At 42.6% G+C, this 23,757-nt stretch overlaps 1 protein-coding gene across 1 annotated transcript in view; it reads left to right on the forward strand.

Moving 5' to 3' along the window:
* Window positions 1-12,023: 12,023 nt before the first annotated feature.
* The window catches only part of LOC310773377 (uncharacterized protein), a gene marked incomplete at both ends in the record, with an annotated part of 61,353 nt that continues 49,619 nt past the window's right edge, over window positions 12,024-23,757 (forward strand). Inside the window, 3 exons of the mRNA XM_083633244.1 lie at window positions 12,024-12,040; window positions 12,205-12,378; window positions 15,473-15,646. Coding sequence (XP_083489370.1) covers window positions 12,024-12,040; window positions 12,205-12,378; window positions 15,473-15,646 — 365 coding nt within the window. The remainder of the gene's footprint in view (window positions 12,041-12,204; window positions 12,379-15,472; window positions 15,647-23,757) is intronic.

The raw sequence follows: 23,757 nt of genomic DNA on the forward strand, positions 1-23,757 counted from the left end.
GTCACATGTGAAACATGCAATCTCACATGTGATTATGATTTATTCACATGTGAATGACATTTTCCACATGTGAAAATGTTATGTGTGTCAATGTCACATGTGAAACTTGCAATCTCACATGTGATTATGATTTATTCACATGTGAAAGACATTTTCCACATGTGATAATTTTACATGTGTCAAAGTCACATGTGAAACGTGCAATCGCACATGTGATTATGCTTTATTCACATGTGAATAACATTTTCCACATGTGAGAATTTAATGTGTGCACTGATAAAACAAAAGCATGCAGCTTTTCATTCAATTTTAATTGTATCCACTCCAATAGCTGAAAATTAATAATTTGATAATCTAATATAAAGTTTTTTATTCATATTTATGGTTGAACCATTTTTTATTGTCGGATACAACGTAAAGTGGCAGCGGGATATCAGTCTTTAATTTGTGGTTTTCATCAAGTCTCTAGTATTAGATCAAACATCCATGCGCATGCGCAGTGTTGACAACGGAGAATAAAAGTATCTGTTAATTTCCCTCCAATTCTTTTTAACACACTCCGCAGTTGCACCAGTCGCACGGCACTGCTGTCCCGTGCTGAGTGAAGGCCATTGAGGTCTGAGGTAAGGACAAAACATTTTTACATACTGGTAACGTTTTTCTTCAAAACTGGCCGTTCATTTTAGGTTAAAACAACTCGGCCAGACAGACGACAGCTAACGTAATGGGCTCAGTCAGCTCAGAATAGACGACAGCTAACGTTAGCATCTAGCTAGCTAACGTAGCATATGTCAGGCCTGTCATGTATTAAAATGCAGTTTTCTTGTCTCAGCGAGCAACAACGCCTGGATGGCGACATGGCGCATGTTATATATATTGTCTGCATTGCGTGCCAAATGTTAAAAAACAACTGCTATGGTTTGGTTTAGGGCATCTAACGTTTACTGCATGCTAGCCCCAGCTGCACAGAATAGCTTGGTTTGAAGTAGCTAGGCTATCACGTTAGCTTAACCTAGCGTTACATGGTTTGGTTGAAGGGCTTTGAAGGAAATAAGACGAGCACTCGTGGTTGAGGTCATGGTATTGTTATCACAGTTCGCTAGCGTTAGTTAGCTTAATGTTAGTTGTGTGAAAATATGTGGAAACATAATCTGGCAAGTGCTGTTTGTTACTTTTATTGTTAAGGCCTGACTTTGTCAAAAGTTAGCTTGCTAAAGATTGAATTTTCCTTTTCTCTTGCAGTGCAACCTCTGGATACATTGTGGTAAGTTCTGTTAATATCATAAGGGTTGTGGTTCTAAATCCCCTCTAATGCAGTGTGCTGCCTATAGTGTAAGTGAATGTGTAGCTATACTTGTTTTATTCACTGTAACAGGGTTCCTTGAAGTGCTTTGATTTTGAGGGGGGGGATCAAGTACTGCACCTTGAAAATAGCCTATTTCCAAACCAAGTGCTTGAAAGAGTACTTGAAAGTCTTTAAATGTAATCTTGTAATGTGATGTCTGTATGAACCCTGCTGTAGCTAGCTTTAGCTAAATAATTAGCAGTGGTGCCCATCATATCTATCCCCCTCTGTCTCTATGTGGCCATTTACACCTGGCATTAACATGTGTTTTCTGTGATCAGATGTGATCAGATTGCAATCGGGTAGTGCTTGACCACTTGAAAGTAAGGGTGTAGGCTAAACGTCCCCAAGACAGAGTGAGGATGGATACACACAAGCATCCAGTGTCTGTTCTATCATAGACTGTGCTGTACAGCAACTTTCTTCAAAAATATCTGGATCTCTAATATTTGCCCTATAGTACTTTTGGATACGAATAAGTGTGTGTGTGTGTGTGTGTGTGTGTGTGTGTGTGTGTGTGTGTGTGTGTGTGCGCGCATTAACATTGAAACAATCATTTATGTCCAGTGTCCAATCCGATTTGACAAAAGATAAGCATGTGTGTTTTAATTTTACATGAGTTAATTAGATTAAATAAAATAAAATGCATTTGGTTCAACCGCAAAAAAAAATTACGTAGGCTATTTTTTTGTTGCCAGATTTCACAATAACACATAAAGGTCCGCGATACCATGAAACCGTGGTATTTTTGTCCAAGGTTATCATACCAATATCAAAAACTCATACCGTTGCATCTCTAATTGTGACCACATTGAACACAAGTGTACATGCAATGCATCCTCTCAATCCACATACAACAACAGTCACTGCAGTTTTTCTACTGCTCTATGCTATGGAGCTTACCTGATTTCAATGTGAACACTGGAGATACATTATTACCAGGTGTAAATTAAATCAGGTTAATGTGGTCAAGCACTATCCGATTGCAATCTGATCACAGAAAATACGCCAGGCGTCAATGGCCTCTATCCCTGTCTCTGCCTCTCTCTCTCCTCTGTGTCTCTCTTTCCTCTCTCTCTCTCTGCCTGTGTCTCCCGTCGTCTCCTGAAGCCACTGCCGTCTCCACCACCACCCCACCCACACACGAAGTGCCGGAGCGGACTGGGACCCTGTCCCCTCTCCCAACAACGGTAGGGTCCTTATTTAGTCCTTACAAAATCAGCACATGGTTCTCATTACATTATTTTGAAAGTTCTGCCCGGCCCTCAAATTTAAGAGAATTGGGTCTGGAAATTCCTTGCAAAGTCTTTGAATTTGATTTTTAGGAGGTATGAGAACCCTGCAAATGTGACTAAAAAACAACAACATTCAAATAGGCTCTGCAAATATAGTGCAGATGTTCTCAGCATAGTGGTATACAAAGAAGCAAGGATATTAATTTAAATACACAAATACTATATAATATTATTTAGTCAAAAAAATAGATTTGGAATAAATACATTTATCTATTTATTTTTTATATTTTTTTATATTTATTTTTTGCTACTTTGACTCTGATGCGCTGCAGTCTGATCTCAGAAAAAAAATGCATGTTAGTGTCAGGTGATAATTACCTCTATCCCTGTCTCCTTCTCTGCCTCTCTACTGTCTTTCCCTCTGCCTCTGTCTCTCCTGTCGTCTCCTGAAGCCACTGCTGCCTCCACCAGCACCACCCCACCCCTTCCCCATGAAACGGCGGATCAGCCTGGGACCCGTGATCTCTGCAACAACGGTATGCTAATGTTTTCAAGCACACTATCGGATTGCAATCTGATCACAGACAATGCATGTTAGTACCATCATTTGATGATATAAGTTGAAAAACTTAAATGGATAGGCCACTTTTTGGGGAGTTTAGCGAATTTTCCATATCGCCCCCAATAAACATCGATATACACATCTTCACAGCAACTGTCCGTGCAGTTTGGAGGGTCGGGGTGTGCAGTAGTTAAATGGACAGCACTAAAACAGGACCAAGCGGATCGCGGCTCAAAGTCAACAAAACACAGTGCCTAAAATATAGTGTAAAATAAATATTCTGGTCAAGAGGTCTGTCTTTTTGTTTTGTTTTGTTTGTTAACTTAAGTTATTTAATTTAATTTACCTTGAAGTAAATTTGTATTTTGTTGTTGTTCCAACAGACCAAGTGCAAGCTGTGTTCCCAAACACCAGTGAGGTTCTAATCAGACAGTGCATGGCCCAGAAGTTGAAGGATGTGAGGCAGTGCGACAAAGAACAGTAAGTTTCTCTAGTTTTCTCTATCACTGAAAGTGGGTGTAAAACGTATGGAATGTAACCTGACCTTAATTCATGCTTATATTATATTGATATATCTTAATTAAAATTGGCGGTGTCTGTCACGATTGTGATGTCATCAGTGATGTGATAAACATTTTCCTGCCTGAGGCTAAACTCGTGGGCGTTCTGAGCATGAAGGGGTGGAGGGGATGTGCCACAAGGCATCATCCTCTCTGCCGAAAAGCCATTAGAAGAAGGCTAACCTTGCATCTCCAGGCTCTCTCTGAAAGGAGAAGAGCCGATCTGTGCTCAATTAGTGTTCTGGTCTGATATCTGGTGTATCTCTGCCTGTATCGCTCTTTTTTCCCCTGCAGTGTTAGGGTTGTATTCGTTTCATAATAGAGCTGTAATTGTAGTCGGGGCGTAGGGGCACAGATTCTGTTGTAGCATTTTCTGTTGGATTTATTGCATCTCCATCCATTATCCATGGCACATTTTACAGCATCTGTTTTAGGGCATAGGGTGTTGCCCAAAATTCTGAGAATGTTGCTCTATGCATCATAGATTTTTTGTAAGTTAGGGCCTGTGTCCACCTAGCTTCTTTTTCCGACGTTAAAAGCTGGGAGTGCGCTGGGGAACGCTGATCCCAGCGCACAATATACAAGGAAGCAGTCTGCAAGTAACGTTAGTTCAGCTTGATAGCTGACAGCTAGCAAGCTAACAACACAGGTAGGCTACGCTATTAAAAGCAGTAAGCACAACACTCACCAGAAATATTAAGTGTCTAGCCGATCTGCTCCCACAATTGAGCCGTTCTGTCTCTGTTGCGATAGTTTTTCCATATGATTAGTTACCAGAAAAGGAGCAGCCGACACCAGCGTCTTTCTGAAAAGTTAAAATATTTTCAGCTGGAAGCGCTGGGAGCGCTGGGAGCCGGGCGCACAAAAACGCAGAAAATATACGCTGGACGCAGCGCACTTTCTCTAGACGTCCGTGTGCGCTCGTATACGCTCTCCCCCCATTGGAAACAATTGAAAATAGACGCTGGAGCTGATGAAAAGACGCTAGGTGGACACAAGCCCTTATGGGACCATTTGTGAATATAAAGTCCTGAATCAAATGTTTCAGTTCACAGCCGGACTACACTAGGTTTGCCTAGTTTTGGTTGTAATACCCCAGTATGTTTGTGAAATTGCCTTGATTATTCTAATGATATTAATATTCTAATGATATTTAAATTTTCACAGGGGAACCAACAAGATCAGAAGACTTGTCAGCGGCAGAGAAGGTGTTCCTGAAAGGGACATGACACCCCCAAGTTCTGAAGTCTCACAGGAAGCTGTCCCTGAAAGGGACATGACAGCCCCAAGTTCTGAAGGCTCACAAGAAGCTCACATGACACCCTAGCATAGTTATTACAAAGGGATAGGCCACTTTTTGGGGAGTTTAGCTCGATTGCCATATCCCCCCAATATACACTGTCTTTACAGTCACTCTCGATGCAGTATGGAGAGAGGGGTCATATTTAGCGATAGAACGGTACTGCCGTTCAAAGGCAACAAAACAAAGTGCCAAAAAGCTCTATGTACATCTTGTGACTCGGGTACTAATCCAAAATGCAGAAAAACAATTTTTTGAGGTAAATAAATATTTAGTAAACATCGCTGCCGGGTGTACAGCGCATGTGCAAATAACACATGCGTGGAAGTGCTGTCCACAGACAAACAAGGAAGTGACCCGGTATGGATTTACTATGGAAATAATGTTTCATGCAACTATGGATTATTATTTCATAGCATGGTGAATAAACTAGTCACAACATGTACACATGTGCATAGAGCTTTAGGCGCTGTGTTTTGTTGCCTTTGAACGGTAGTGCCGCCTCCACTGTTGTATCGCTAAATATGACCCCTCTCTCCATACTGCATCGAGAGTGACCGTAAAGACAGTGTATATTTAGGGTAAGTGGGGACAAAATGGCAATCGAGCTAAACTCCCCAAAAAGTGGCTGTTGCCATCTTTATTTTTCATCCATCAGAGCTGCAGCTTCACCTGCAATTGTTCCATGATCACTGTACATGTACATGCAATCTGTCAATCACTCCCTTTGATTTTGGTCTCCCGTTTGGAGTTGAAGTGGTGGCTGTTGCCATCTTTATTTTTCATCCTTGGGGGGTTTCCCAAAGCTGCAGCTCCGCCTGCTATTGTTCATGATCACTGTACATGCGATCTGTCAAGTCACTCCCTTTGATTTTGGTCTCCCGTTTGGAGTTGAAGTGGTGGCTGTTGCCATCTTTATTTTTCATCCATCAGAGCTGCAGCTTCACCTGCAATTGTTCCATGATCACTGTACATGTACATGCAATCTGTCAATCACTCCCTTTGATTTTGGTCTCCCGTTTGGAGTTGAAGTGGTGGCTGTTGCCATCTTTATTTTTCATCCATCAGAGCTGCAGCTTCACCTGCAATTGTTCCGTGATCACTGTACATGCGATCTGTCAATCACTCCCTTTTCTAGAGATGTATGATAAATGCAGTTATGAAAAGGTGAAGTTTTGTTAATAAATAAGATAATTTTATTCTTGTACATGTGTTGTGTGTTGCAAATAACCTACTGGTATGTGTCAAATTGTATGTAATCTGAAATTATGTGGAAAATGTGTCAAAGAAGGGATCATTCACATGTGGTTGTCTACTAATACATGTGAATGTTCCCACATGTGATCTTAGGACATGTGAATTTGTTGTTCATGTTATTCCATCCACATGGGAATATTCCCACATGTAATGTTGAAACCATGTGTGATTCTATGTTTTCCACATGTGGTTTTGGAGAAATGTGTTTTGGTTTTTCACATGTTATTCCAATTGGCATGTAACACATGTCCCAACAATCACATGTGGTTCAAGATCACATGTTGGAAGGTTCATGTGTTTCAACCACATGTGAATATTCCCACATGTGATCTTGAACCACATGTGGTTGTTGGACATGGAAATTACACATTTCAACCACATGTTGAATCACATGTGAAAAACCAAAACGTGTGCCAAAACCACATGTGGTCCACAACATATTGAATCACATTTGGTTTTAATATCATGTGGGAATATTCACATGTGAAGGGAATAACAAAACCACGTGTCCTAAAACCACATGTGGTTCAAGGTCACATGTGGATATCCACATGTGAATATTCCCACATGTGATATTAAAACCACATGTCGATCACATGTGGTCTTAATCACACGAAACATGTGTCCAAAAACCACATATATTCCAGAATCACATGTGATTTCCCACATGTGAATATCCACATGTGATATTAAAACCACATGTCAATCACATGTGGTCTGAATCACACAAAACATGTGTCCAAAAACCACATATATTCCAAAATCACATGTGATTTTCCACATGTGAGTATCCACATGTGAATATTCCCACATGTGATATTAAAACCACATGTCAATCACATGTGGTCTGAATCACACGAAACATGTGTCCAAAAACCACATATACTCCATAATCACATGTGATTTTCCACACAATTCCACACAATTAAAACCACATGTCAATCACATGTGGCATTTCAAAATCACATGTGACTTCCACATGTGGCTTGACATGTGAACATCCACATGTGATATTAAAACATGTGGTTGAGTCACACGAAACGTGTGTCCAAAAACCACATATTTCAAAATCACATGTGATTTCCACATGTGACTTTTTCGTAAGGGATATGCTGCAACTCAATTTGCCCTTTGGGACACTAATAAACTTGAACTTGAACTTGAACTTGAACTATTCTCATTTACGGCGATTTGAATATCCATGTATGCTGCCCATCGCACCCCCTATCTCGTGACTTTCATGACGTCATCGAATCATTTAATCTCTCCCAATCCGTCATGGCTCCGACTCATGAAAAAGGACACACTCTTGATCTCGTGTTATCATTTGGATTGTCTGTCGATATAATTGAAATATGTGCTGCTGGTATCTCGGATCACTCTCCTATTGTATTCTCCTTCACAACTCCCTGCCTTGCCATTACATCCCATGTATCCACGCATCGATCACGCATGATCACCTCTGACACTGCTGCTCAGTTTTCCGACGCCTTTGCTAACTCCCCAATCTGTGTGCTGGATACAAACTGCATCCCCACCGATATAGACAAATTTCTCTCTGTATTTAACGAATCCTGCATTGATATTTTAAACATTGTTGCACCCCTCAAAACCAAGCGCAGGAAAACCCTCCCGACACCCTGGTTAAATGACTCCACGCGCGCTCTCAGATGCGCATGCAGACGCGCTGAGAGAAAGTGGAGGAAAGACAGGCTGCACGTCTCCCTCCAAATCTTACGTGTCACTATATCCACCTATCAAACGGCTGTCAAAACTGCAAAAACCATGTACATTTCAAATCTAGTCACAACAAACTGCAATAAACCCCAGGTTCTGTTTAAGGTACTTAACTCTCTCATTAACCCCTGCGACACCCCCTCTGTTGTGCCTTCACTTGCTCTATGTGAAAGCTTTCTTAATTTCTTCATCAGCAAAGCCTCTGCCCTCAGACCCCTCTCCCTCCCCCTCCCTCCCTCTCCTACTCCCCCCACCCTCTCCTCTCCCCCCTCACCCTCTGCCTGCTGTCTTTGATCAGTTTGTGCCGATCTCCCTATCCTCTCTCTCTGACGTCATAAAACACCTGCGACCCACTACCTGCCCCTCTGATGCACTCCCCTCACGCCTGCTTAAGGAAGTCCCTGACACTGTCCTCCCCGTCATATTACTGCTGCTTAACACCTGTCTCAGCACTGGCTGTGTCCCGGCTGCCTTCAAGCACGCTGTGGTCCAGCCTCGGATAAAAAAAAAAAAACTTGATCCCTCTGTCCTTGCAAATTTCCGACCTATCTCACAGCTACCATTCCTGTCAAAAGTCTTAGAGCGCATCGTCCATCTACAATTACAATCTTTCCTTGAGCAAAACAATATACACGAAAAATTCCAATCTGGCTTCAAACCGCGCCATAGCACCGAAACGGCCCTTCTCCGCGTTTTCAACGACCTCATCCTAGCTGCCGATGCAGGTAACCCCTCTATCCTGCTGCTCCTGGATCTCACAGCCGCCTTCGACACTGTGGACCACAAAATACTTTTAGCCCGCCTCGAACACCACGTAGGCATCAGGGGTGTCGCCCTGGACTGGTTCCGGTCCTACCTTAGTAATCGGTCTTTCTCTGTGCAACTCGGTGACCTCTTCTCCTCTGTGGCCCCGCTCACCTGTGGTGTCCCCCAAGGATCAATTATGGGCCCCGCCCTATTTTTGCTCTACATGTTACCCCTGGGTCAGATCATGGCAAAACACAACATCTCCTTCCATTGTTACGCCGACGACATCCAGGTCTACCTTCCCCTAAAAGGGGTAACTCAAATCCAGCCCCTGCTAGACTGTCTGGCCGACATAAAGGGCTGGATGTCAAAAAATTTCCTGACCCTAAACGAAAAGAAAACTGAGGTCATTGTCTTTAACAAGGTCCCCCCAGCCTCCCTCGTCGAAGCTCTCGGCCCCTTGGGCTCAAACCTCTCGACCTCAGTAAGAAACCTTGGAGTCATTTTCGACAGTGTTTTTAAATTCGAAAAGCAAGTCAGCGCTGTGGTAAAAAGCAGTTTTTATCATCTTAGGCTCCTGGCAAAGACGAGGGACTATCTCTCCCAGAAAAACCTGGAGACGGCGATACATGCTTTTATTACCACCCGCTTAGACTATTGCAACGCACTTTATGCGGGGATCGACCAGTCCCTGCTCCGCCGCCTCCAGATGGTCCAAAACGCGGCTGCGCGCCTCCTTACGGGCACCAAAAAACGTGAGCACATCAGCCCGGTTCTGTCCTCATTACACTGGCCGCCTGTGCGCTTCCGCATTGATTTTAAATTAGCCCTCACCGTTTTTAAAGCAGTAAACGGAACGGCCCCTCCCTACATCTCTGAGCTGCTGCACCGCCACACCCCTTCCAGATCCCTTAGATCAGCAGACCAGTCCCTGCTGGTGGTGCCCAGAACCAGGCTGAAAACTAGGGGGGACAGAGCCTTCTCGGCTGCTGCTCCCAAGCTCTGGAACAGCCTCCCCCTCCATGTAAGAGCCGCCCAGACACTCGAGGTTTTTAAATCACAACTAAAAACCCACCTGTTCTCCCTGGCCTTTCCCCCCACTTAGCCCTCAATAGGTCCCTGGCTTTACTGTTTATAGCTTTTATTGTTTTACTGTTTTTATTGTTCTATTGTCTTATTGTCTTATTGCCTCTAGTCCTTCTCCCTCATTTTTAAATTGCCATTATTTCTTGTATTGTGTCATATTTTATTTAGTACTTTGCACTCATCTGTTTATTTGTACCTGCCTATACCTGTGAAGCACTTTGGTTCCAGCTGCCGCTGTATGGAAATGTGCTATATAAATAAAGTTGACTTGACTTGACTTGACTTAACATTTTGTAAATTATTGTAGCCTACTGTAAAATCAGGTTAAAACTTGTATGTCAACTTAGATATCAGTATATAAGGTGAGACTAACATTAAATCCGCCATTGACCCTTTTCTTTCCTTTATTTGTCAGGAGGTCCAATATACATCCCAGTTTCAAATTTAAATTGTCTGTCAAGTTGTTCAGGGTTTACAGAGTTAGAATAATAAAAAAGAACTCCATGCTGATTGCTGAATAAATTAGTAAGTCCAAGTTGAACAAATAAATAAGTCCATGTTGAACAAATAAATAAGTCCATGTTGAACAAATAAGTCAATTTTGAACAAATAAAGAAGTCAATTTTGAACAAATAAAGAAGTCCATTTTGAACAAATAAAGAAGTCCATTTTGAACAAATAAGTCCAAGTTGAACAAATAAATACATCAATTTTAAACAAATAAACAAGTCAATTTTGAGCAAATAAGTCCATGTTGAACAAAATAAGTCCATGTTGAACAAATAAGTCCATGTTGAACAAATAAATTAGTCTGTGTTGAACAAATACTGTGAATAAGTACATGTTGTACAAATAAATAAGTCCATGTTGAACAAGGGCAGTGGTGGTGGCCCAATGGTTAGAGAAGCGAGCTTGTGACCGGAAGGTCATTGGTTCAATCCCCGGGACCGGCAGGATAAATCTGGGTGGGGAAAGTGAAAAGGCAGCACTTGCCCCTCCCTCATTACCACCACTGAGGTGCCCTTGAGCAAGGCCCTTAACCCCAACTGCTCCACTGGAGCTGATCAGTGGCCAGCAGATCAGACTGTGGTTGTACTGGTCAGCTTCCAGGTATGAATGTGTGTGAATGTGAACAGGGCACTTCTGAAAAAGAGAGCGTTGCTCTCAGTGAGACTCCCCCTGTATAAATATAGGTAAAAAAAAAAAATCCATGTTGAACAAATACTGTGAATGAGTCGATGTTGAACAAAAAATTAGGTCCATGTTGAATAAATACTGTGAATAAGTCCATGTTGAACAAATAAATAAGTCCATGTTGAACAAATAAATAAGTCCATGTTGAAAGTATGTGGGATATTGATTTACTGAAGATATGTCAAACTCTACAGAGAAGGAAGTGATCACATGTTGAATCCATCAATTTTCATGACTAAAACTAGGACCACAAGGTCCAGCCTGACTGCATATTATTGAACTGTATCCAGCTGCTTTTATTTTTGAGATTGTGGACAATTTAATCAAGATAATCAGTATTGTTTTATCACCCAGAACTGCAAACTATACATCACTCTGTGTGTGTGTGTGTGTGTGTGTGTGTGTGTGTGTGTGTGTGTGTGTGTGTGTGCGTGCGCGTATGCGCATGCACGCACATGCATGTGTGTGCATGCATGTGTGCAGGCTGTCAGCCTGTATGCTCTCAGAGGAAGGTTGTACTTCTAATGTATCAATTCTATATATGTATATGTACCTTAATCACCAAGGGGACAGACAAAACACACACAGACGCCGAGGGGCTGCCCGCAGCCCGACATGAACAATAGCCTATAAGTAAATATTCTGCCTTAAAATGTTTAAATAAATGCTATAGCCAGACTTTCTCATGAACAAAAATAATGAAACAAAACGAAAAATATCATTAATATATCTAAAAAACACATGTACAAAACGAAAACACAATTTGAAGCCTCCAGCATCACTAACCAAAATCATTTGTTCCTCTGCTCTGTAGGCTATCATAGACTATAATTTGCTCATATATATAGGCCATATTTGACTATATTTCACGTTTTATTGCCTCTGTATGATTGAATCGGTGACCACACCACACAGTCACACGAGTCAGTCAGACTCACAGAACCGTGCTCACAGATGACAACTGGTGGTGAATGGTGCAGCTATACATCCCTTGGTTATAATGCCGCCGCGCTTGCGGTAAGGCATGCCTATTGATCTGTCTACCAATGTACATACAGCACCATGCAAAGACAGTGGACCTGCTTTAGACCAGGGCCTCATCAATACAGTCTGTCAGTAGAAATAATACAATAATGACATTAAATATAACAGAATAATATTTCCACATGATTGTCCTTTAGGCTGAGTGCATGTCGGCTGTCAGAGAGAAGCTGCGCAGCTCTGGCCTCTGTTGTCAGCTCACAGTCCTCTAGTCTGAGAGAGCTGGACTTGAGTACCAATGAGCTGCAGGATTCTGGATTGGAATTGCTCTCTACTGGACTGGGGAGTCCACACTGTAGACTGGAGACTCTCAGGTCAGGATGTTCTTTTACTATTATATTATTACTTAAAGGAACACTCTGCCCATTTTCTGTATCATTAGAACATCAGTAGTATATCAGAAAACTGTAAACGTTTTGAAGTCTGTCATTTAATTTGACAGTTATTGAGTGTTAAAGTGTGGACCAGTGACATCACTGGTCCACACTAACTCAAATTAATAACTCATTAACTCAAATCAACTCTCAATAACTGTCAAACTAGATGAATTACTTCAAAACCGTTTACAGTTTGAGAGTTGATTTGAGTTAATGAGTTATTAATTTGAGTTAGTGTGGACCAGTGATGTCACTGGTCCACACTTTAACACTCAATAACTGTCAAATTAAATGACAGACTTCAAAACCGTTTACAGTTTTCTGATATACTACTGATGTTCTAATGATACAAAGCTGGTTGAAAATGGGCGGAGTGTTCCTTTAACATTTTGTAAATTATTGTACCGTAAAATCAGGTTAAAACTTGTATATCAACTTAGATATCAGTATATAAGGTGAGACTAACATTAAATCCGCCATTGACCCCTTTCTTTCCTTTATTTGTCAGGAGGTCCAATAGATATCCCAGTTTCAAATTTAAATTGTCTGTCAAGTTGTTCAGGGTTTACAGAGTCAGAATAATAAAAAAGAACTCCATGCTGATTGCTGAATAAATTAGTAAGTCCAAGTTGAACAAATAAATAAGTCCATGTTGAACAAATAAATAAGTCCATGGTGAACAAATACTGTGAATAAGTCCAGGTTGAACAAATAAACAAGTCCATGTTGAGCAAATAAATATGTGTAGAATTAATAAATGACTTCAAGCTAAACAAATAAATAATTCCTTGTTGAACAACTAAATAAGTCCATCTTGAATAAGTAAATAAGCCCATATTGAAAAAAATAAATAAGTCCATGTTGAAAAAATAAGTCCATGTTGAACAAATAAGTCAATTTTGAACAAATAAAGAAGTCAATATTGAACAAATAAAGAAGTCAATTTTGAACAAATAAAGAAGTCCATTTTGAACAAATAAGTCCAAGTTGAACAAATAAATAAGTCAATTTTAAACAAATAAACAAGTCCATTTTGAGCAAATAAGTCCATGTTGAACAAAATAAGTCCATGTTGAACAAATAAGTCCATGTTGAACAAATAAATTAGTCCGTGTTGAACAAATACTGTGAATAAGTACATGTTGTACAAATAAATAAGTCCATGTTGAACAAGGGCAGTGGTGGTGGCCCTATGGTTAGAGAAGCGAGCTTGTGACCGGAAGGTCGTTGGTTCAATCCCCGGGACCGGCAGGATAAATCTGGGTGGGGAAAGTGAAAAGGCAGCGCTTGCCCCTCACTCATTACCACCACTGAGGTGCCCTTGAGCAAGGCCCAACCCTCGTGTGGTCTTCGTCTTTTAGTCACACCGAGGGCGTTCGGGTCAATTTGACCCGGCTCATGTTCAACCATTCTAAAGTCGTTATAAACCCCAAAAATCCTACTAATCAAAGTTTGTTCTTCATTTTAATAAAGAGCTACTCAAGTTTATTTATTATCTCCGCGAGGAGATTATGAGATTGTCGCTGTCAGTGCGTCTGTCTGTCTGTGCGTGCGTGTGTTCCTGTGCGTGCGTGTGTTCCTTGTGTGTTCCTCCCGGATCTCGAGAACCGTTGGTCGGATCTACTTCAAACTTTGGGAGTGTAATAAGGAGTACGTGATGGAGTACAGTGACCTGTTTTCGTGCAATTCGGTATAGCGCCACCTACTGGCAACACAGTGCGTGTGTTCCTTGTGTGTTCCTCCCGGATCTCCAGAACCGTTGGTCGGATCTACTTCAAACTTTAGGAGTGTAGTAAGGAGTACGTGATGGAGAACAGTGACCTGTTTTTGTGCAATTCGGCATAGCGCCACCTACTGGCAACACAACAAGTGGTTTATCTTGAGAACCCCTCGTCCGATCAACTTCAAACTCAGGGAGTGCCCTTAGGGGGACCCAACGGAGTGCAGGGAGCTGAATTCCAGGCAATTCTGCATAGCGCCACCTACTGGCAACAAATAAAACATCTTGCAATTCGCCTTAGCACCACCTACTTGCAACAAAAAATGCTTATCTCAACAACTCTTTCCCGGGGTTTCTCCGAGAAAATTCCGCCCACACAGGTGCAAGAGAGGTGACCTGTAGCTAAAAATAGCAAAAAAGTATCAAAACCTACTGTCAACTCTGAGTGAACTTTAATTTATATTATATATAATATATATAAATTATATATATATTATATTTTAACATACTTTTCCTTGATGTTGAAATTCTAAAACGGGTCAGATTGACCCGAAGACCATGCGAGGGTTAACCCCAACTGCTCCAGTGGAGCTGATCAGTGGCCAGCAGATCAGACTGTGGTTGTACTGGTCAGCTTCCAGGTATGAATGTGTGTGTGAATGTGAACAGGGCACTCCTGAGAAAGAGAGCGTTGCTCTCAGTGAGACTCCCCCTGTATAAATAAAGGTAAAAAAAAAAAAAAAAAAAACATAAGTCCATGTTGAACAAATACTGTGAATGAGTCCATGTTGAACAAAAAATTAGGTCCATGTTGAATAAATACTGTGAATAAGTCCACATTGAACAAATAAATAAGTCCATGTTGAACAAATAAATGAGTCCATGTTGAAAGTATGTGGGATATTGATTTACTGAAGATATGTCAAACTCTACAGAGAAGGAAGTGATCACATGTTGAATCCATCAATTTTCATGACTAAAACTAGGACAACAAGGTCCAGCCTGACTGCATATTATTGAACTGTATCCAGCTGCTTTTATTTTTGAGATTGTGGACAATTTAATCAAGATAATCAGTATTGTTTTATCACCCAGAACTGCAAACTATACATCACTCTGTGTGTGTGTGTGTGTGTGTGTGTGTGTGTGTGTGTGTGTGTGTGTGTGTGTGTGTGTGTGTGTGTGTGCGTGTGTGTGTGTGTGTGTGTGCACGCGCATGTGTGCGCGCGCATGTGTGTGTGTGTGTGTGTGTGTGTGTGTGTGCGTGTCGTGCGTGCACATGCATCTGTGTGTGTGCATGCGTGTGTGCAGGCTGTCAGGCTGTATGCTCTCAGAGGAAGGTTGTACTTCTCTGACCTCAGCTCTGAGCTCCAACCCCTCCCATCTGAGAGAGCTGGACCTGAGCTACAATCATCCAGGAGCCTCAGGAGTGAAGCTGCTCTCTGCTGCACTGGAGGATCCACACTGGAGACTGGACACTCTCAGGTAGGGAGAGGCAATGCTTGCTAGAAGGCTGAGAATCACACATTTTCTATGTCACACTGGAGACTGGACTCTCACGTATGGAGAGGCAACATCTGCAAAATCTCTATGAGGCCGGACTGTGTCGAAATAGAGCTGTCGCTCCTCATTGGAGCCTCATGCTGTTCATTTCACAAAGAGTTCAGTTATTAAGGTGAGAGGAGCTTTCTCCAACCAAGCTCACTAGCTGAAACATTCATGTGGTGATCTTGAATCAGAGAGTGGATTCACACCTGCTCATTTGGAGCAGTTGTTTGAAATTGGGAGTGTTTCCCCCTAAAGATCGGTTTGTTTTTGCACATGTGAACACAGCAATCACACCCCACTGAGCAAGAATACGTCCAAAGAACGTCATATGAACGTAATTTTTGGACGTCCCAAAGAGCTCCACCGAGGAGCCAGACTGGAAGTTTTTATGACGTCTTTTCATGACGTCTTCTGAACCTCCAAAGTTTGACATCCATAGGATGTCATCAGAATTACTTCTTCTGAACGTCTAATATTAGACGTTCAGAGGATGTCTTCTGAGCAACGTCTTATTAACGTCCAATGTTTGATGTCCAGAGGATGTCTTCTGAACAACGTCTTCTGAACGTCTTTGTTGGACGTCCTAAAGACGTTCAGAAGATACGTGCAAAGGATGTCTTCAGAACGTCTTTGTCAGACGTCTAAAATATGTCTACTGAGGAGCCAGAATGGACGTCTTTTTATGACGCCTTGTCAACGTCTGTTGTTGACGTCCTGAATACCTCTTTATAAAAGTTTAAAAATAAGTTCAAATGTGGTTATTTTTTGGACGTCTTGTAACGTGACGTCTTTTTAGACGACACCTTTTAGACCTCCACATGTATACTGCTATACAAGACAATCTATACAAAGTTGGCCTTACTTACAAATAACAATTTCTCAAACTATTTAATTATCACTTACATTTATTTGAACGTCATAATCCAGGACAGACAACAGTAATAGTAATAACATTAATATACACATATATACATATATTGCGATTTCCTACTTTTTCAACTGCAAATTATGTCCCCAAAGGAAAACTTTGTCAACATCTGGTTTATATAAGAACAATTTTCCAGTCTGTACATCTGACTTCAACCATTTTATTGCAGCAACATTGTCAAGTTGACAGACCAACAACTTTCATAAAGTCATGTCATAGTTGCATGCACTTGACAAACTGAACTGTTTGTTGCAGTCTACTTACGGTCCACCTTAACTGGATGTGTGGACTACTGTACTTAGGTAGCTTTTGAACAATGCTACTTCACTTCACTTCACTTGCACAAAACATCTTGTGCAGCCCATTCAGTAACTAGGGAATTTGTAAAATACTGTTATGACAAAACTGTTACTGTTAAAACAAAATGAAAAGATGCTACAGTTTGTTTACTGCTGGCCTTGGAACTAAAGTTTATAAAAAAAAAAAAAGAAGAAAAAAGCAAAAACCTCCTATGAATGACCTCCCTTTCTGGCTGGTGCATGTTTGAGGTGCTCTGCAGCATGTTGGCGGATAACCTCCTCCGTTGCATCCTTATTCCATTTCAGTACAGCAGCTGCAAGAGTTGAAAAAGACAAAAATTATAAATGTGCAATTTTAGTCTAATTCTCTTGTGCTCTGGCCTCTGGGTTGAAATAGGTATCGCTGTTATCTACTTGGAAGAAAGCAGAAGTTCAAATAATAAAAACAAACCCTAAAAACTACATCAAGTGTGTTTTAATTTTCATCTCTGTGGGCAGTGGTGGCCTAAAGGTAGGAAGCAAGCTCGTGACAAGAAGGTTGTAGGTTCAATACCAAAAGAGTGGGTAAAGTGAAAAGCAGCACTTGCCCCTCCCTCATTACCACCACTGAGGTGACCTTGAGCAAGGCCCTTAACTCTGACCGCTCCAGTGCAGCTGATCAGTGGCCAGCAGATCAGACTGTGGTTGCTGGTCAGCTTCCAGGTGTGAATGTGTGTAAGAATGTGAACAGGGTACTCTTGAAAAAGAGACCATTGCTCCCCCTGTATAACATAAAAAAGGTAACAGTTTTCTTCCCCTATGCAACGTGAAATATGGGCTTACCTTTTAGTGCTCTGTAATGGTTGGTGGTCTCCAGACCCATCTTCTCTTTTTTCCCTTTCCCCTTCATATTGAAGTTGGCCATGAGGGAATTATTGAAGAGCCTGAAGAAAAATAAATGTGATTTACACAGAGGTGGGAGTAAGTCACACATATGCAAGTCACAAGCAAGTTTCAACCTTTAAGTCTCAAGCAAGTCTAAAGTTAATGTGAGAATCAAGCAAGCAAGTCCAAATCACTGCTCTATGTAAAGACATTGTTCAGGCCGGGCAAGCAGATGACAAGTCAAGCCACACTGTATGAAATTCTGACCCGTTTCCACATTTAAAGCTGCTGTAAGTGATTTCCTCATTTTGCATAGTTCCGGTGGCATTTTCAGCACTGCAGTTAGCAGTCCCCCCCTACAGCATTGGCTTTCGGCCTGTGAACACGCACAGAGGACCGCCACTTTGTAGAGTTCTGTCTCCTGATTGGATAAGGTGGGGAGGCTCCCAGAAAAAAATCAGTTTTGCTGCGGGGCGGAGGGACTGAGAGATCCATGTCATTGACCAAATAATTTATATTAGTGATAGCTGTCAGAATGTCGAGCTGTTTTACACTTATTTTAACCAAAAATATCACAGCAGCTTTAACTCAATTAAAACACAGTGGTCAGATGTCTGATGAGAGAGAATGCAGATGTCTCTGTGTGTGTGTGTGTGTGTGTGTGTGTGTGTGTGTGTGTGTGTGTGTGTGTGTGTGTGTGTGTGTGTGTGTGTGTGTGTGTGTGTGTGTGTGTGTGTGTGTGTGTGTATGAGAGAGAGATTATTGAAAACAGTTCATGAAACATACCGGTCAAGGACTTTGTGGACACAGTCCTTTAGATCCTTCCCTCCAATTCGGGCAAGTTGCAGCACCTGGAAAAGGTCCATTAAAAAACAATTTTCAGAATATTAAAGACCCCCTAAAGTCATGCTTCAAGATGTGTATAAAATACTTTGAATAATAATTTGTGTCTGATGGTTTTTCCCCACAAAAAAGTTAAAACCCCTCCGCACCCTCTTCTCTACTGTCAAGAAACGAATCCAATCCCCCGGACAACACCACACTTTGCTCCCCTGATCTCAGCAATGCCTTCCTCCACTAACAAAATCTCCCAAATCAATAGCTACTGCCTCCATCACCAACTCCTCCACCCCCACCCCCACTAATCTTCCCTTTGGCCGATTACACGGCCCCCTCTTCTCTGCAACATTAACCTGCAACATGCTCTTTAAATCCCGACTCCAAACCTACCTGTTATCCCAAGCTTACAACCTCCCCTACCCTTAACCACCTCTTCCTACCTCGCCACCCACATTTTACACCTCCCTCTCTTCTGTCTGGCCACTGTCCCTCCCACACACTCCCTCCTTCCCCTCTGTTTCCATATATCCCTAATCAACGTGAGTTACTTGTATCTGTTGCCTGTTGTTATCTTGTTTTCTATGTACTCATACTGTGTCAGCATCTTAGGGTAATTGAAAAGCACTTTATAAAATAAATGAATTATTATTCTTTATTATTAATTATCTTGTTAAAATCCTTAAAATGGCTTCCCCTCCCTCTTTTTCATTTAAAAATCCAAAACAACCAATCAGGGTTATCTAGATTCTAGAACATAACTAGCCAATCACAGCATACAACACATGCTTTTCAACACATTCTCACTCATTACAAAGTGACGACAAGGGTTCCTGACCGATTAAAAATGTGTTAACTGCTGAATACTGGACAGGGATTGGCTCCAGGATTCGTGATGTCACGAATCTTGCCTGTTGAAAACGGCCTTGGCTGGGTTTCCCAAAAGCTTCTTAGCGCTAAGAAGCTTCTTAGACCCTTCTTAAGGCTCCACGGGAGGGGTCTAAGAAGCTTCTTAGTACTAAGATACTTTTGGAAAACCCGGGCCTTTTCAGTTAGCTCTGATAAACGTTCCACTTTCAGCAGACGATTGTGGAAACAGCCTTCTAGTGTCAAACTCTGCACAGACATCATTCTGCACAGTGAAGCTCAAACATCTAACAAGAAGAAAAACTGATTTTTTACTTTAGGGGGGCTTTAAAAATGTACTTCTTCAATGCTATACTCCAGTAGGCCTATATACGCTCGTTCCCCATGAGTGCACTGGAGCAATGCATTTATCCATTAACCGAAAACATTTGGAACAAGGGCACTACTGTTATTACTTTCAGACTCTTGTTAATCCTACCAGGTTATTAAAAGTGTTGCTGTCCTCAAGGTGTAGCTCCTCTCTCTGGAAGTCCTCCATGGTGTCCAACCTCTCCACATGGGTGGCTGAAAGGGCAGGCGCACTTCGGCAAAGGTTTTTGATGCCCATGTGCATGTCAAACAATTTCTCCAAGACTCTTTTCTGAAATTCTGAAATAAAAAAGAACACAAATGTTGATAGTGATGACTTTCTGTAATAGTCATTGAGGATGTTCGACTGAGTGTAAGTTCTGTATTTTACTAAGACCAAAACTGGCCTAACTAAGTAGCACAACGTTAATTGCTAATGTTAGCGCAGTTGGCCTGCCGACAGCCATATCTGGAATAAATACAAATATATTTTCTTAAGCGATGCAGAATACTGCATTCGCTTCTAGGAGTGACACGTCTTTTAGGGGTCACCTGACCTAACCATAACTCTAGGGCACAAACCTTTTGTGCCCAAGGCACACCTGTATTCATATCATGAAAAATAATCTGGAAATGTTTTTTATTTACTTCACAAATGTATTTACTTAACTAGTGACATCATTTTAGATGTTTCATAATAAGTCTATAGCTGGTTGAGTCCCCTTTTAGTTAGGCAGGTTGTCACAAAATCCCACGGCACACCTGGCCTTGCCTCACAGCACACCATTTGGGAACCACTGCCCAAGGGGTACGCATCCCCCAGTTTGACCTGCATTCATCAACAACTACTACATCCCCATATACAGTGAAAGGAAAGATATTGCAGTATCCCTTTAATTATCTAAATTCAGCAATTGAAACAATTAATGGTTTGACAGCTCAATTTGAAACACTTTAGCACTTACTTGCTTCGGGCATTGGGAATCCGGCTGGTGCCCTCTGAGACCCTGCATCTGTAGTACATGTAAAACAAAAGTGTTCAGGAAATTACCAAGTGACATTTCTGAGAGAGAACAGATTTGGGCCCCAAGACGCAGTTGTCAGAAGTTTGCATACACTTAGGTTGAGGTCATAAAAACTAATCCAAAAGATTCCACGTTCAAAAAATGTGTTTGCTCAGCCAGTTAGAACATGTAATTTCTGCATGACAAATATTTAAAAATAAACTTTTTTTTAAAGACATTACTTCACTTAAATGACAATATCACAATTACAGTGGGTCAGAACTAATCATTGAATTGCAAAGCGTTTTGATGGATACTTGAAGCAGGCTTTGAACAACTCACCATGCCTCAGCCTGACACTGTCCCCGCCCCTGGAGCTGTTGTTTTGCCTGGATCCACCACTGTCCCTGGAGCTGTTGTTTTGCCTGCCACCACTGTCCCTGTTTTGCCAGGGGTTGACACTGGGACTGTTTAACCTGGTGCTGACCACTGTGCCTAGAGCCATCTGTGGGCCTGGAGCCACCGCTGAACCTGGGGCTGACACTGTGCCTGGAGCCATCTGTGGGCCTGGAGTCACCGCTGGACCTGGGGCTGAGTCTGTGCCTGGAGCCACCGCTGGGGCTGGGCCTGACCCTGGGACTGACACTGGGCCTGGAGCCACCGCTGGGGCTGGGGCTGAACCTGGGACTGACACTGGGCCTGGAGCCACCGCTGGACCTGGGGCTGAACCTGGGACTGACACTGGGCCTGGAGCCACCGCTGGGGCTGGGCCTGACCCTGGGACTGACACTGGGCCTGGAGCCACCGCTGGGGCTGGGGCTGAACCTGGGACTGACACTGGGCCTGGAGCCACCGCTGGACCCGGGGCTGAACCTGGGACTGACACTGGGCCTGGAGCCACCGCTGGGGCTGGGCCTGACCCTGGGACTGACACTGGGCCTGGAGCCACCGCTGGGGCTGGGCCTGACCGTGGGACTGACACTGGAGCAATCACTGAACCTGGGGCTAACACTGGGCCTGGAGTGCCTGGAGCCACCGCTGAACCTGGGGCTGACAATGGACCTGGAGCCATCTCTGGACCTGGAGCCATCTCTGGACCTGGAGCCATCTCTGGACCTGGAGCCATCTCTGTGCCTGGAGCCATCTTTGTGCCTGGAGCCATCTCTGGATCTGGAGCCATCTCTGGACCTGGAGCCATCTCTGTGCCTAGAGCCATCTTTGTGCCTGGAGCCATCTCTGGACCTGGAGCCATCTCTGGACCTGGAGCCATCTCTGTGCCTGGAGCCATCTTTGTGCCTGGAGCCATCTCTGGACCTGGAGCCATGTCTGGACCTGGAGCCATCTCTGGACCTGGAGCCATCTCTGGACCTGGAGCCATCACCGTCATGTGTAGAGACTGAAAAACACACAAAGCATGTTCTTAGATTTAACATCACTAACACGTATCACAAACTAACAGGTGACTGGTTTAATGTGACAAATACTCACTTGGTGTGATAATTTCCCTAGCCAGGCCACCATGTTCCACCGGGATGGATAAGCGAGGATTTTCAGAGCCTGAAACATTTAAATGACCCTGTAGCTACTTTCAACCTGTGTATATTAAATAATTAATTACTATATTTATTAAATTGTGATCAATAGTCACAAGGAGGCTTTACTTTTGATGGTGTAGAAAGGAGTGTCCTTGGATCAATAGGCAACAGATGCCCCTGCTTCCTTAATATGGCCAATAATTCTTTCAAAGATCTGTGTGTCTCTCCATTTTTGATGGCCCATTGTTTTAAGTCCTCTTCAAGATTCACATTATCTGCAGCTTCATCATTTAGTCGGTCATCGGTAGAGTCTTGGTCCACTTCAGTGCTGCAGTCCAAAATGTACAAACTATTTGGAGTCCCAGGTACGTCGTCACTGTTGAAACGATTTGGAGTCCCAGGCATGTCACTGTGGAAGCTATTTGGAGTGGCATGCACGTTGTCACTGTTGAAACTATTTGGAGAATCAGACACATTGTCACTGTCAATCCCCATGAGATTCTCATCACTGTCAGAATCTTGGAGAAGCTGTTCAATGTCTCGTTTTCTTTTTCGCCATCGTCTCTTGTAACCCTTCATGTCCATCTGGAAAATACGGGGGGGGTGGGGACCATATGAACATTTAATTTCACGTTGATCCCGTCCTAATTATTCGAAATGAACGATATGATCAATTAAAATAAAACTCAATATAGCACTAAACATACTAGAATAACTTTACCCTACACTTTGTAAACTAGCAACGATTCCTCGCCCGCCCTGCAGCTCGCCCACTGCGCACCGCATACGCAGCTATGCTGCCTTGTCTGCCCTATTGGCACCAGGAAGGATGACATCACTGATGACATCATCATTTTGATTTCTGATTTAACTTTTTTAGTTCAAGGACACAGCGGTCAAGCTGAGACAGCTTCAGCCATGTCGATGACAATTGCCTGGAAAGGTGTGGGCTCCCCCTTGTGGCAAATGGGAATTATAAACAAAACTGGAAATCAATTAGGACTGTGACTTGCTAGTGAGCAAAGTTCCTCCTCTTTTTCAAGTCACTCATGAGTCTGGGTGATATTCATTCTCATGTGACGATATCTTCACGATCAATGGAAATTCACTGCAACACAATTATCTTGAGTGTTAAAGGAGTAGGGGGCACAAGACCGGTGAGGGTGCTGCATTTGGTTAAGACAATACCTTGAAGTACAGGTAGAGGCTGAGACTGCGGCAAACTGGAGACTGCAGGCAGAGGCTGTAGGCAGAGGCTGAAGCTGGAACTGTGGCAGACTGACAGAGGCTGGATGGAGGCGGTGGCTGCAGCGGAAAAAGGTCAAGCATGAAAGGTCACCAAAACAAAATTGGTAGGGAGCACCCC

Source organism: Poromitra crassiceps (genome assembly GCF_964638095.1).
Source record: "Poromitra crassiceps genome assembly, chromosome: 3".
In the NCBI taxonomy this organism is placed as follows: domain Eukaryota; kingdom Metazoa; phylum Chordata; class Actinopteri; order Beryciformes; family Melamphaidae; genus Poromitra; species Poromitra crassiceps.